General features: G+C 38.2%; 1 protein-coding gene across 1 annotated transcript; it reads left to right on the top strand.

Moving 5' to 3' along the window:
- Positions 1–458: 458 nt before the first annotated feature.
- LOC140236932 (proteasome assembly chaperone 3-like) lies at positions 459–13,684 on the top strand. The gene is made up of 5 exons (XM_072316871.1): positions 459–558; positions 5,471–5,572; positions 8,214–8,294; positions 9,124–9,282; positions 12,885–13,684. Exons 1-4 carry the CDS (start codon positions 523–525, stop codon positions 9,268–9,270), a joined length of 366 nt encoding a protein of 121 aa, XP_072172972.1. The 5' UTR covers positions 459–522; the 3' UTR covers positions 9,271–9,282; positions 12,885–13,684.
- Positions 13,685–16,459: the final 2,775 nt, after the last annotated feature.

The following is a 16,459-nucleotide window of genomic DNA, read 5'->3' as shown; positions in this document are numbered from 1 at the left end:
ATAGAAATAGGTTTAATACATCTTGTCTCACAATAAGACTGAAAATTATTATTATCATCATTATTATCATTATTATTATTATTATTATTATTATTATTATTATTATTATTATTATTATTATTATTATTATTATTATTATTATTATTTACGTTTTAGGTCGCCGTTTAAAAAAAACAAAACAAAACAAAACAAAAAACATATGAAATCAGATACTCCACAAAATTCATAAGTCCCTTCTGGACTAGCTCCATTTCATAAAAATGTTGTATGATTGTAACTCTTGCTGGAATGACAATTGTTATGGTAACGACAAGAATCCAGTCTCCTGATCTGATGTTGCTATGGGAAATTGCCATTCAAGCAACAGTTGCTATCCTAACATACTTTATGAAATGGGACCCACTGATTTTATACAAACAAACAAACTTGCCTTCATAAAGGACGTCTGGAAGTAAGACTATGTAAGCAAACGTGAAGTTTGAGTCTGACACAATTCTCTAGGCTCTGGTCCGATGATCGACGATGGAATCCCAAAAAGGCTATCCAACCTCGAAGACGGTATGATATATTCATCATATCGAATGCTTTTCATGCTGTCGGCTGAAGGGATATTACTGGTTTCAATTGTCTTGAGTGAGGAAGGAGTGACTAAGTAACATCATATCACACATGATCAGTAGAAAGTAGGAAACTGCTTGTAAAGTTTTACGTAGTCCCATTCGTGCCAATATATGTTGTATCGTGTTGGGGCATCGTTCTGCTACAATTGATTTTACAAACTGGGATTTTTTTTTTTTTTTTGTGGATGAATTACTTTTAACAGTAGCCCCTCTACCATAGATTCTGTCTGTAATCCTTTAGCATTCTTATACTTATAGCACGTGGTACTGCTGAAGAAGTAGATAACTAACACTAACAGCAACGGCAACGTCAGAATTACACTCCGTCTCCAGGTATCATCATTCATGGACATGGTAGGCAAAACTCCTACTATTACTTGACCGACAAGTAACGTTACAGTCAGTATGTCTAATTCCGCGAAAAACTTCTCATTTATAATAATGACATTTGCTGGGTCAGTTTTTCGCTTCTTAGACAGACACCATTGATACATACGCTATTGCGACGGTTTTCGACCGTTTTGGTCGAACGCAACTTCGACCCAGTTCCCCCTGCATAGAAATGGTTCTTATTATTTTTTCCAGCTTGGTTTGGTTTTCAAACCAACAAACCAATCTGGAAAAATATTTACAGGATTAATCAGTAAACATTTTGACTCCCCTCTTCCACTGTTTCCTCCTGTTTTCTGGTTGTTTTCTCCACTTCTTTGCAGCGCTCCCCAATTCATCGCCGCCTTCGTTTGAAAAATGACCGCATGAACGTCTACGGCAAGCCAAATGCTCATTCACAATATTACAAAGTTAAATTTAGTGCTCGCGAACAACTTATTAGTACTTTAGTCAATAAACATAAGTGTACCGATATAGTGATTGTATGGAGCATTTGGCTTGCCATAGACGTTCGTGCGGTCATTTTTCAAATGAAGGCGGCGATAAATTGGGGAGCGCTGCAAAGAAGTAGAGAAAACAACCAGAAAACAGGAGGAAACAGTGGAAGAGGTGAGTCAAAATGTTTACTGATTAATCCTGTAAATATTTTTTCCAGATTGGTTTGAAAACCAAGCTGGAAAAAATAATAAGAACCATTTTTATGCAGGGGGAACTGGGTCGAAGTTGCGTTCGACCAAAATGGTCGAAAACCGTCGCAATAGCGTATGGTATCAATGGTGTCTGTCAAAGAAGCGAAAAACTGACCCAGCAAATGTCATTATTATAAATGAGAAGTTTTTCACGGAATTAGACATACTTGTCTGTCAAGGGCATTACTAACCGCAGCAGCGAACCCAACACGTCCCCGCGCTAGGGTATTATTACTGATGTACGGTTAGGGACAGTGACCTAATGCTAACGTTAGACGGCTAACGTTAGAGGTAGAGCCTATTAAATTCATTCTAGATTCTACTCTATCTATCTAACCTTCGTTAGAATAGAAACCTCTCTTGCTAAATTGGAAATAGTTTTGCTTGGGTTGGGAATTTGGCTTTTAACTTTTTGCGAGATGCTTATAAACTACATTATGAAATGTTAAAAAGGATACAATTCTTACTTCTAAGAGGAATTGAAGTTGATTTGATGAAAATCACTTTTGAAATGGCTGAGAATGAGATTATGTCCAAAACAGTAGATCTAAATCTAAAAACAAAGCGATCCTAATAAATGATGTATTCCACTTTTTATTAGGATCCCTTTGTTTGTCGATATATCAGCCGATTCAAAACAGATTTTGATCAAATAAACTTTGAATTCCTATTAGAATTAATATGCTCTTTCATATTTCATAAAGAGGTTTCTCATCATAATATCTCAAAAAATTATCATCAAAAAACATTAACTTCAGGCCCCATCTGAACTGACACTGTACCATTCCTTTAAGTACTGGTAGAAGGTCTAGTAATAGTATATACAGGTAGAAGCTATGGTATTACCGGACAGCATGGTAATTCCGGACGCACAGGACTTTGTAGATTAGCCTCACAGAGTGTTGTATGGACCAAAATTGCAAAAAAAAAAATGACATAAAAGTGTTAAAATGCTGAGAAATTCACATTTCACCTCAGATTTAGAAAAAGATGTCAGTTCAGCACATGGTTTTATCATGTGAACTGTTCAGAATGTCCAAGTTTGATATTTTACCATAAAATATGAAATTTGAGCCTCATTTGCCGATTTTTTTCTTTGTCGTCCGCTGGGGAAGAATGTATACGGTGAATAACGGGTGTGAATTGTGACTCTAGTGCAAGGACAAGGTGCGAAAGTTGTTGATTATTCCATTACAAAAATTGTGTCTGGAATTATAATGTGATCTTACCACACCGCAAAAAAAGACAACTTTACGGAGAGGGGTACATTTGAAGTCTATTTTACAACTTGAATGATTTTCATAATTTTGCCAAATTCTCATTGTGAAAACTTGGTGCTATTTTTGGCTGAAAGTTCATCCCCCGAGTGTGGAATTCAGAGCCACGAAAAAAAAGCGTCCGGTGATATGATCCACTCTCTTACCGTCTAGATATACTACATGATGTACCTGCCAAAATTAGTTTATTTGTATTCATACTCGATTGTTGGATGATTGTGTAACCCCAGGGTGCTCCTTCACGTTTGTGCGCGCTGGTTGCCGTTAATGATTGTATATACTGGTGCTGTAACAAGTTAGACATCTAAACATTAGGGAATCTATAGTGCAGACTGTAGTGTAATTAGTAGGGTTTATAGACCTGATGACATACATATTCTGACCGAGTGAAATGTCAGCTTTACAACGATACCAAACTTGCTGCCTATCATCGTATCGCAAAACAGGGGCCACGGAATCAGGGGGGCTGGGGGCAACAGTCCCCCCACCCCCACACACACACACACTTTTTGTCCCCGCCGAACGAGTTCGAGCAGGGGACTATGAAACGGGCTCCGTACGTGTGTGTGTCCGTGTGTCCGTCCGTCCGTCCGTCCGTCCGTGTGTCCGTCCGTCCGTCCGTCCATGTGTCCGTGTGTGCGTCCGTGTGTGATCAAAATCTTCAATTTGCTACTTCTCTGTCATTTTTGAGCCAATTTTGATTCTGTTTGCTTTATATGATAGCACTACATGGGAGCTTTGAAACTTCTACACAGAATTTCAGTCGTGACCTTTGACCTTGACCTTTGACCTATATTGTACATTTTGCTACAAAATGCTACTCCTTCGCCATTTCTAACCCGATTTCGATTCCGTTTGCTTTATGTGATGGCACTAGGTGAGGGCTTCAAAACTTCTACACAGAATTTTGACCTTTGACTTCTTTGACCTTTGACCTTGATTTTTTGACCTATATTGTACATTTTGCTACAAAATGCTACTCCTTCGCCATTTCTAACCCGATTTCGATTCCGTTTGCTTTATGTGATGGCACTAGGTGAGGGCTTCAAAACTTCTACACAGAATTTTGACCTTTGACTTCTTTGACCTTTGACCTTGATTTTTGACCTATATTGTACATTTTGCTACGAAATGCTACTCCTTCGCCATTTTTAACCCGATTTCAATTCCGTTTGCTTTATATGATGGCACTAGTTGAAGGCTTCAAAACTTCTACACAGAATTTTGACCTTTGACTTCTTTGACCTTTGACCTTGATTTTTGACCTATATTGTGCATTTTGCTACAGAATGCTACTCCTTCGCCATTTCTAACCCGATTTCGATTCCGTTTGCTTTATGTGATAGCACTAGGTGAGGGCTTCAAAACTTCTACACAGAATTTTGACCTTTGTCTTCTTTGACCTTTGACCTTAATTTTTGACCTATATTGTACATTGGCTACAAAATGCTACTCCTTCGCCATTTCTAACCCAATTTCGATTCCATTTGCTTTATGTGATGGCACTAGGTGAGGGCTTCAAAACTTCTGCACAGAATTTTGACCTTTGACCTTGATTTTTTACCTATATTGCACATTTTGTGACAAAATGCTACTTCCGGCGGGGACATATGTTACGCACCGCGTAATTTCTACTTTTCCTTGTTTTTTCATCAAAAAAAAAAGGAAGAATAAGGATCTATTATGGATAGCATGCCAACTAAACATATCAACTCAATGAAACATCAAGGCTCTTGCCATGAAAGATTTTTCCACCTCTGCCTTGTTCCCTCAGATTGTGAAAATGTATTTCAGCAGAACAATGTCAAGATAGGAATGTTGTGGCAAGCCTCTGTGTTCATGTCATGTAGGCTAAATTTGGACATTGTATTAAAGGACATGTCCCCCTTCATATACGTGTGTATTGAGTGAAAGCAACAATAATAGTAGAACACATCAGTGAAAGTTTGAGGAAAATCTGACAATCCGTTCAAAAGTTATGAATTATCTGCGCAATCACTGCTGGATGAGAAGACTATTGTACTACGGTGTATGATGTCACATGCGGGGGGTATGCGTAGAAAGATATGAGGAAAATAAAAAGAGAATTTCACAAAATTTTACTTTTTGAATAAAGTGCACTTTTCTTGTGCTTGTTACTGATGTGTGTTAAGGGTAATATTATTCCCCTTGCCTTCTGAAAGAGAGAAGTCGAGTGTTCTTTTGTTATGTGAGAAAAGTTAAAATATGTTGAATTTTTTTAAATACTTTCTTTATATCGTTGTACACATGTGACATCACAAGCTATAGTAGTCTTCTCATCCTGCCGTGACTGAGCAGAAACTTCAAAAATTCATAACTTTTGAGCGGATTGTCCGATTTTCCTCAAACTCTCACAGATGTATTCTGTGTTCTACTAATATTGCTGCATTCACTCAACCCACATGTTTATGAAGGTGAACTTGTCTTGTAAGTTTCTCAAAAATGTTTATCCCTGCTGCGATTCCTTTTTCAGGGTGCGGTGACTCTGGATGGGAGGCACACAGACTTTGTTCTCACTCCTTTTGAAGACAGATCCTTTCTTGTTGTTACACAGTATCAGAAACTTGGGACGCTCGTAAGTATCAAGGCTTTATTTTCTTTTTTTTTTAAGCCAATCCAAGCCTTTACATACAGTTATTATGCCTCCACCACGAAGTGTCGTCGGAGGCATTTTGTTTTCGGGTTGTCCGTCTGTCCGTCCTTCCGTCTCTAGTCAATTTTGTGGACAGCGTAACTAAAAAACTGTTTGAGGTATCCTAATTAAACTTGGCTTGTATATGTATGAGTGGGTGAAGTTGTGCCTATCAACTTCTGGATGCACATGCCTAAGGTCAAAGGTCAAAAGGTCATGGTTGAATGCTCAAAATTTCACTATTTCTCCCATGTCTCCGCAATGCCTGAAGGTATTTTCTTGAAATGTAGTGTATGTATTACCCAATAAAGATTCTGGAGAGAAAATTTTGGGCCATAAGGTCAAAGGTCAGAGGTCAAGTGAAAATGTTAAAATGTCACTTTTTCCTCCATATCTCTGAAATGGCTCGAGGTATCTTCATGGAGCTTAGTACATATGCATGTACTGACGAGCAGTGATTGTCTAGGGAGTGATGGGGTCAGGAGGGTTAAAGGTCAGGGGTCAAAGGTCAAGTTCAACTCTTAAAAGTTTCACTATTTCCCTCCTAAGTTTTAATGCAATGCCTGCAGGATTTTTCTTTAAACTTTGTGTATACATGTACAGTGTAATACCCAATAGAGATTCTTGGGGAAAGTTTTTTTGAAAACTGAAAAATGCTAAATTTCAAGTCTTCTTTTATATCTCGAAAGTGGTTTAAGGTATCATAATGAAACTTAGTACGTACACTGTATTTATGCATGTTCTTCATGAAAGTGATTCTCTTGAAAATTTTAGGGTCAAATGTCAAGGCTCAAAGGCAAGGTTAGAATGCTAAAAATTTTACTATAAATACTTAGATTGCACTTTTTTCCATACCTTGGAAATTACTCAGTGTATAAACTTATGAAAGGGTCAAAAGTCCAGTGAAAATCTTCAAATCCCCAAATATGTGTACCTGCTCTCTGAGACAATGTAGCCATTCATCCAATGAAACATAGTACATGTACAGCTGTACAAGGGAAGTGAAAACACATCATCACATTTGTGGCAAACATGTCATTTTAAGAAATTGTCATCGCACGTTGTCATGATGTGCCATAGACCTATTGGGAAGAACCACACATTATGGCGGAGGCCTACCAGCTGCCATAGCGACATTTCTAGTTAATATCAGTATGTAATGACATGTGCTTGCCTTAAATATGACACTTTTTAAAAAGAACAGTGACAAAAATTAAAAACCCAGGTGTCTTTTTGACATAACATTGTGTTGAATTTAATAGTGAATTTTGTGATCAAACTTTCATATCAGTATGATATCAGTATTATTACATTTGTGAGACCAGTTTACCTGGTGATATTTATAATTTATGAACCAATGCCCTCTCGAGATGAAACCAAACACTTGAATGTTTATGACATAGTTGGGATTCATCTAGCTGTTGCTTTCATTCTTTGCTTACCTGTGGTTCAAATTGTTAATCTTTCTTTCTCTCTCTCTTCATCTCTCTCCCTCTCTCTCTCTCTCCCTTCGTTTATTACCAGTACTTCAATGACAATAAAAGTTACCATAAAGTATTGACCGATTCGGGTCCGTTGAGGGCAGCAGACATTTTATGGCACTGGGCGCAGCCATGAGCTCAAATTGCGGTGTCTCAGCCGACCCCCCCCCCCCCTGCTCTCCCCCACCCCTCGGGCAACATGTTTATCGCGCACTTGTAACAAAGGTTCGCGCGCTAAGCAAGCATTCGCGCACTCAGTACGAGACGCCCATTGGCTAAAGCAACCATGCATCAGTTCTTCATTCTGCGCGCGTGCTAATGTAGGGAGAGGGGTGGGGAGTGGGAGGGGGGGGGGGGGGGGTCGGCTGAGACACCGCGTAATGGCGCTGCCCATGCCAAAAATACACATAGCGCGTCACAGAATCGGTCAATAGGCAGTATAGATCTATGAAAGTTGTAGGGAATGCATGTTTGAATTACATTTTAAAAAGTCAAAGTGTATGCCAGTAATGGATGGATTTTATTTCCTTTCTTTTATATTTTTTGTAGAGAAGAAATTGCTGTCAGGAAGTAGGTCACAAAATAATCTGTGTGAATGCATATGTTCTTCACCATTTTCACCAAAGTTTTTATTTTCTGCATGTTACATCATAATTGGTAGTCCTTGCATATTTTCCTATAATTGACTTCGAATTTGAAGAAGATACTCTGGGTTTGAGAAATGAAGGTGAATAAGACAGATTAATTGAGTTGAAGTCAAATGCACAGTGTTAACATATCCTCTCACAAATATGTCAATTTGTATTAAAGTAGCATCGCATACAGACTTAATATATGTTTACTGAATGAAATTATTAAATTTGATTCCCACAAAACATTGTGAAGCATAGAGCCCTCATTCTTGGATCATTGACTACTTAGAATGATATGTTTGTTGCCTGACGATAAAGGAACTTTGGACTTGTGTAGACAGCAATTTATGTCAATATCAGAAGTAATGTTAATAATGGGTGCTATGCAGTATTACTGAATGTGTGGGTGTTAAAAATGTATTTCTCTCAACTATTACTGATAATCACCCTTTGTGTACTCGTGTTTTTCAGATCCATGTCACCAAAGATTCTTTGCCTCTTGATAAGAGAGAAGAGACATACTCTACTCATGTTTTACTTGGCAGAGACGAGGTAAGAAACGAGGAGGAGCCCATCAACTTTTACCCATTTAGGACAAGTCCTGAGTATACTTGGACAAGTGTCTATGGGAAATGTGTGTCTTAGCAAAATCAGCCTGTCCTCAACAGGTTAATGGCTACATGACAGTCTGTGAATGGGCATGCAGCTTGTTGGCATCATTTATAGAAAGTAAATAATCAAATGTGAAACTGTCTGTTGCACTGGATCTTCTATGGATTTGATGCCATGAAATTGTTCTTAATTGTAATACTATCATGCACAGTCCAGTTCAAAGGTACATTCCATTTCAAGCAAAACTGACATGGGATTTTCCATTACATTCATCTGCCATGAAGAATAGAGAATGATAGAGAAAGTGATAGGTAAATTCTGTTGAAATGAAGTGTCACCGAGAAATGGTTGATGTTTCACAGAGTAATCTTGACCTAATCTTGACTTTCTAAGATTTTGCATCAAAATTTTAAATCTTGACTTAATTCTGAGTATGTAAGATTTTGCATCATATAGGGAGAAGAGTTAGATGTGGTGCATAGAAGATCATCAAAGAGTGCAAGATGTGTCAGTGTCAGACATTAGTGTGCAAAACATGACACAAAACAAAAGTAATCTAGATGGTCTACTGACTAGCGATTGGTATAAAGGTAGGAAACTTTCCAGGCATGTCAAGTAAAGTTGCCAACAGTAGTTGTTGAGAGTGAATTGACTGGAAGCAGATCAACAAACCGGCAGTTAATGACAGATTTCATGAATCTGTGGGTCATCCTATTTGGTCATTTTATGCTGCATTCTTGTTGTTCCCTCGTGCATTGCTTTAATTCAGCCGGTGATCCATGTGTTCGCCCGGAACATAGCCAGCCAGGTCCTAAAGTCGGAGTCGAAGCCGCTCCTCCTGAGTCTGGCGCTGGAAGACTACTCACCAGCCGTTCTCAAGGGCATTCAGAAGGTCATTGAAAACTACCTGTTATGAGAGACAGGACTGGTGAGTTTTCTGGTCCTCTGTATACTACTCTGCTCATGAGAGTCAGTGGTGAATTAACAAACTCTTGATGCCAAAGAGTAATTTCCTTACACTTGAAGATAAACCTTCTTTTCATTTTTTTTTTATTTCCTTTTTTAAGGTACTTTACAACTAACTTTCACTGTTTGAGAGTTTTTACTAGTTATTGTTTGGTTGGTTTGTTGGATCTCTTATTAATATTTTGTTTTCAATCTATGGTATGATACCAGTTAACCCCTGCTGTGCCAGGGACTTTGGACAATGTGTCCAACGCCATGGGGTTTGCTGTGGTAAGAGACACTGAGAATACACAGAGGGTTGACTGATTATTTGTCCTCATACCCCCAAGATATTGTATAGACAAGTTCTCATGGATTCATACATTGTTTTTCCATCTTGGTCCCGTACTTCAGCCTCTCTTGTCATTTTCATGTGCTCTTTGGATGGTATTTCTGCAGATGTGGTGACTGCTTGCATAATAAACTCATACCGTGATATGTTGCTTTAACTCAGAGAAGCCATTGAAAATGTCAAAGTGAAATATTGGGAAGAGACAATTTAGCCACTTTGTAATCAACAGTATGTGGAGCAAAGGGCATATGATATACAATGTGATCGAAAGAAGGGTGATGCTCCGCTTTCCTATACATACTTCAAGAATCACAACCAGGTGTATGTTTTGTAAATCATTTTGTAAACAAACGTAGTGCATGTCGCACCTTATCACACTTTGAGGTGGAGAGGTACATTTTGTATCGCTCACTGTGCAGGATACACGAGTTTCATGTCTGTAGCAATAGCATGCAGAATACAGCAAACAATATACCACTTTGTGCATGTGACATCACAGGGTAAAATGCTTCTCATTCTTTGGCAAACACTTCCACTCCATTTGGAAGATTTGAATGCTCCACTTGTCATTGGAAACAAGTGAAACATTCCCCCTCCCCCTATCTCTTTATACACAATGTTTGAACTCACAGGCCCACAAGTAGACTACGATACTGAATAATGCATAAGCCATATATTTCGCAAATTTTATGAGACGGGTCCTTTTTTATTGTCCCCGCCGAACGAGTTCGAGCAGGGAACTATGAAACGGGCTCCGTACGTGTGTCCGTCTGTGTGTGCGTCCGTGTGTGATCGAAATGTTCAATTTGCTACTTCTCTGTCATTTATGAGCCAATTTTGATTCTGTTTGCTTTATATGATAGCACTACATGGGAGCTTTGAAACTTCTACACAGAATTTCAGTTGTGACCTTTGACCTTGACCTTTGACCTATATTGTACATTTTGCTACAAAATGCTACTCCTTCGCCATTTCTAACCCAATTTCAGTTCCGTTTGCTTTATGTGATGGCACTAGGTGAGGGCTTCAGAACTTCTACACAGAATTTTGACCTTTGACTTCTTTGACCTTTGACCTTGATTTTTGACCTGTATTGTACATTTGCTACAAAATGCTACTTCCGGCGGGGACATATATTACGCACCGCGTAATTTCTACTTTTCCTTGTTTGTGAATTTAACAACATGCGAAAATATCAACTCTGGTCCTGATGTGAATTCTTCGGGCATGCTTCGTGCATGCCTACATTTCTCTGTTCTGTCCTGCATTTCACAATCGCGAATTCAACCATTTGTGAAATTGTAGGGACGTCCTGTTTCACAAAAAAAAATGACCTGCTATAATATGCCGTATAATATGTACAATAGTATGATGGTTTCACTGTTAGCTTTCAAGTACAAGTTTACACTTCACTATCCAAAATACTTTGTAATTGCCACAAACATACAGTGAAAGACAACTCTCTTTAAAGGACAAGTTCACCTTCATAGACATGTGGGTTGAGTGAATGCAACAATATTAGTAGAACACATCAGTGAGAGTTTGAGGAAAATTGGACAATCCGTTCAAAAGTTATGAATTTTTAAAGTTTCTGCTTACTAAAGGCTGGATGAGAAGACTACTATGGCTTGTGATGTCACATGAGTACAGCGATATAAAGGAAGATTAAAGAAAATTCAACATATCTTTACTTTTCTCGCATAACAAAAGAACACTCGACTTCTCTCTTTCAGAAGGCAAGGGGAATAATATTACCCTTAACATACGTCAGTAACCAGTTGAAGAAATGTGCACTTTATTCAAAAAGTAAAGTTTTGTGAAATTCTCTTTTTTATTTTCCTTATATCGTTGTACGCATGTGACATCATACACTGTGGTAGTCTTCTCATCCAGCAGTGACTGCGCAGATACTGAAAAAATTAATAACTTTTGAACGGACGGTGTAATTTTCCCCAAACTTTCACTCATGTGTTCTACTACTATTGTTGCCTTCACTCAATCCACATGTCTGTAAAGGTGGACTTGTCCTTTAATACCAGCAAGTGGGGCATTATGTGTCGGGGCCCTCTGCACTACTACTTTATGTCTATTTTTTAATAACTTTTGAGAGTCTGTTTTGATGGGATCTTATTATAATGAGAAAATTCTCATGGTCCAGACTGCTGTTGCTGATTATTTAAGGGTCACATGCTCTATTGTTGAAAATGAAATACATGTAATTGTAAATAGGATTGTTGGTAGTTCTCGAATCCAAACGATCTAATTATCTGCCTGTTTATCATTCTACAAATTATTTTCAGAGTATATGTGTTAACCATTTTTGTGTTTTACTTGAATCATTTGCCTATCAACATTCTCACTTGCCTCTTGCTATTGACCAAACACTTGGGACCCTGTCCATGGGCAGAATCCGCCCCCCTCGACATTTCGCGCTATAATTCTGTAACACGAGAAGGCCTCGTCGCGAGGCTTCTTGACTTTCTTTGTTCAAGTCTCGCGCAACTTTTAAGACCAAATTTGCAACATCCACACGAACTTTGTCGAAGCCACGCCCATTTTTGTAACGACACGTCACCCCGAAACGGGCACAATTTTGTGATTTTGTGTACATTTCCTATGGAAAACAGTGCTCTGTTATGGAAGTCATAAAAGCCTGATTATTTTTACAGATAATTACTTTCATTGATTAATTTTATGCTAATTATGGTAGAAAGTGGGCTGTGACATTTTCCAATAAAAAACAAAGAAAAGAAACAAAAGTAAAAAAACAGTGGAATACATAAGAAATTCCGAAAACAGTAAAATACATAAGAATTAAAATGACTCGTGGAAGTTTTTATGATGTACGATTGTTTGAACATGACGTACGATTGTTGAACATGCTAAAACAGATGTACAAACCAAAAAGTAGACTCTCAATGCTTTTCATTAGGCTAAAGTACGATCTTGGGCTTAATTTGCATAATTAATTAATTAGAATTAGAAATTGATTGCTTCAAAAAATCCTATGACACAATCTTGTAGATTACAACGTGGGTGTCACACATGCCAATTTTGTCGAGATCGCACCACTGATGGCCGAGATCTTGGGGGGGGGGGGGGGGGACAGAATCCGCCTCTCTCCGTTTTAGCATAGCCAAAAAAGTCCGGCCCGATTAGGGTTAAAGAACTTTTTGTTGTGTGTGATAACTTTCTCTTCTTTTCCCCATTTGTTCTATTTTTCTTCATTTCAGGGAGAGAGAAATGTTAGGGCGGAAAATGCAGCTGAGCCATGGTGATTGTGTCCTGTCCTCGTGTTCAGGGGTTGAAAGAGAAGTGATCTGCGTGCTACCACCAACGCAGGACATCGCTGGCAGTTGGGTTCGACAGAGAGCAGTGCAGATATCCCACCTGGCCCTGTCAGGGCATTGATAATAGCCATATTCCCTGTGCCTGCATCCACTGGAGACATACGGTACTGCTTTAAACTTCAGTTGGCATTTCTCCACCAGTAGGTTGAACACTGGACTTAAGGTTCCATCTAGAAGTCCTGTTTAACAAGATGTGTCAGATTTGATGGGAGTTGTACTCAAACTGATGCTAAACTGGAATTTTGCTGAGCTTGCAGGTTTGCCACCCTGCTCCTTTTGCAGGCTCACATCATGTTTTCTGAATTGGTGCATACACATTGCAATATACACAAGCACATGGTATCAAACGGTGTATGGTAACTTATGTGTTTCTCAATAAGTGAACCCAGCTGATTAAGGCTTATGGAGTGCCAACTGTTACTCTCGCACCAAAATTGATTTTCCCATAATGATTTACAGTAGGACCTCGATTATCCAGCCCCGTCAGGACCAGCGGGAGTCCAGATAATTGATTTGGCCGGATAAGAAAGAAAAGCTCAAATGCAGCACTATCTAGCATATCGTGCTAGGGGTACACACATGTTATTACCAATTCACTAATATCGTGATTATGTGTATGATATTGTCATGTATTAAACTTTATGGATTGGTATGGAAATAAAATGAAATAATTGTAAGGAAAATATTCCTCATGTATTGTTTAGTTTTATTGATAAAAGCCGGCGATGAGATCGATTCAAATTCATGAAATTCTTCTGTAGAGATGTTTTGTTTTGTTTTTTGCAACTGATTGACAAATTGCCCTACATCGATGTAAATAATCAATCAGTTGCAATGAGATCAATATTGCGAATACTGCTGCTATATTGTACTGTAACTATTGCTGTGCACTTGGTACCAGTGACAAGCACGGTACCAGTCATTGACTTCATCTCATGAACTGTTCCGCTGCGATGAGTGGAATATGTCCCATTGTGTATTTGCACGATAAATGATTGAACGTGTGTTTGTTTTGAGTGAGATTTGGCACTGTTAAAAAATACTTGAAAACTTTAAAAAATGTCTTATAGTTGATGTCCAGATAACAGAGAATCCGGATAATCGACAGCCAGTTAATTGAGGTCCTACTGTAATAAGCATAAATTTTAACTATAAGATGTAAACTATGTAATTTAAAAAAAAAAAAGAAAATGCTGATTTTTTTTTTTTTGATTTTTTTTTTGATTTTTTTGTCTTTGTGGGAGCTCCATACGGTATTAAAACCGAAATTGACCTTGATGATCATAAACCAGTCAGACATTCTGTAGATAAACAGATTTTTAACAGAACCGTTGTTTTGGATGGGCATTTGCAGAAAGGTTAACAGCTGTGACTACATTGGAATTTATATTTATTAGTGTATTTCTGTCAGTTTCTGTCAGGAGACAAATAAAAGTTTTGTTGCTTGGCAACAGATAAACCATTATGGACTTCGTAATTGATGTCTAGTTAGCAAAGTATATGATATATCAGTAAACATAAAAAATTAAATGTAATGCAGGCCAAATACAGTCGTCAGTTGGATAATCTCTGCATTATGCATCTCAAAACAGGACCCACTGTGCTTTTCATAGTCTTTTTTTCTTTTTTTTTTCCCTCCCAGTTAGGCAAACTTTGTCACAGTACTTACAGCCTGCAATTTAAGCAAAGTACTCTGACGGAAGTGACATTGTTTTTCTTTTTGTTTGCACGTTCGTTCTCATTTGGGGTATGTGCTCGTTTGTTTGTGTGTGTGTGTGTGTGTGTGTGTGTGTGTGTGTGTGTGCGTTGTTGTTGTTGTTGGTTTTTTGTTTGTTTTTTTTTTTGTGTGTGTGTGTGTGTTTGTTTTTTGCATGTCCAATGAGCAGGGGATATCATGAAACCCTTCCAACCCCCAAAAAGCAAATTTTGTCTGATGCAATGAATTACATGTAGTTGCAGATTCATATTCAGGCCATCCAGCACATTACTTGTTACAGTGGATCAAATGAAAAAAAAAAAAGTTAGGCTTCTCATATTTTCTTTTGTATGAAGGATAAACATTTTGATATGGTGAACACACTCTAGTTTGCAGGTGTGCAAGAATCTTACACTTCGTATCATGAAACATCCAGTTTTATTTTAAGGCAAATCTTTTCTTATCATGAAATTAATGTGTAAACAATACAAAGCAATTTACATTTGACATGCTCACACAAATAAGTGCAATGAAGTCTCGAGCAGATGAGTTTGCACAACGGCTTTTAATGGTTCAAACATATATCATCATACTATAACCAGCTCAACAAACCAGCATATAGTGAATACAAAACACTTTACATATAAAATAGCAGTATTTACATATCATTTCATCATAAAGTGTACAACAATCTATTCAATATGTACAGTCGACTATGCACAGTAACATTCCAATAACTCGACCATTGGTATCGCAGATCTCCTTCAGATCATTCTACATCATCAACATTTCAAATGATGAAAAGTCATTCAAGTTTGGATGTCGTACTGTATACTTCCCCTGTGTGTTGCCTGAACACAATTTTCCCAAAGGCCCTAAATCTGGGTCACAAATTCCTTCACACATCTACACACCTGTAGTTTCGTCTGCGGTCAAACTGTTGTATGTTTCATCTATCTGGACTTGGAAAAGTACATTGACCTACGTACAGTGTCATCAAGATGTTGGGTATCAGGATTTCAGATCTGAATTAAGAGAGAAAATCTTTAGGGGAAACTTATCGCGGTTTAGGGCAGTTCAGTTACTAATGGGTTAAAGATAATAAAAAGTTTTGGTACCTCAAAAGTTTCCCTGAATTTCCTTGTCTTAGTTTGTGTTTCAGGTTAAAGTACCTTTCATATAACTAACACTGTGAGACTTACTCGCCCCAAAGTGCTCTCTTGTCTTAGTAATCATGCAATTAACTGCGACCAGCAGCCCCATACGCATAGCATAATCGGGCTTCGCATTGTAGCATTCAGGATCATGACAGATTTAGTATCGCGGGTACATGTCAACTTAAAATCCCAAAATTTCTTCAATTTGAAGACTTACCAATTAAGTTGAAGTATTGAAAACAGGCTTAGGGCAATGTTTGGTTCTGCCAATAGTCCCTTTCTGTTGTTCGAATTGATGACTGAATGTGACTCGGTCGAGAGGACCTTGGGAGAACTACGTACACTGAATACTACAGCCAGTGCATGAGAACACATCACATGCATGCACACAGATTTCAAATCCATGAACGGATAAGATGTTTGTGTGCGCATGCGCTGGCCGTAGTATTCAGTGTATGTAGCTCTCCCAAGGTCCTCTTGACCAAGTCACATTCAGTCAATTCGAACAGAAAGGGACTATTGGCAGAACCAAACGTTGTCCGAAGCCTGTTTTCAATACTTCAACTGAGTTGGTAAGTCTTCAAATTTAAGAAATTTTTGGATTT

This window comes from Diadema setosum, chromosome 13 (assembly GCF_964275005.1).
Source record: "Diadema setosum chromosome 13, eeDiaSeto1, whole genome shotgun sequence".
Classification (NCBI taxonomy): Eukaryota; Metazoa; Echinodermata; class Echinoidea; order Diadematoida; family Diadematidae; genus Diadema; species Diadema setosum.
This window is presented reverse-complemented; position numbering and strand designations above follow the sequence as displayed.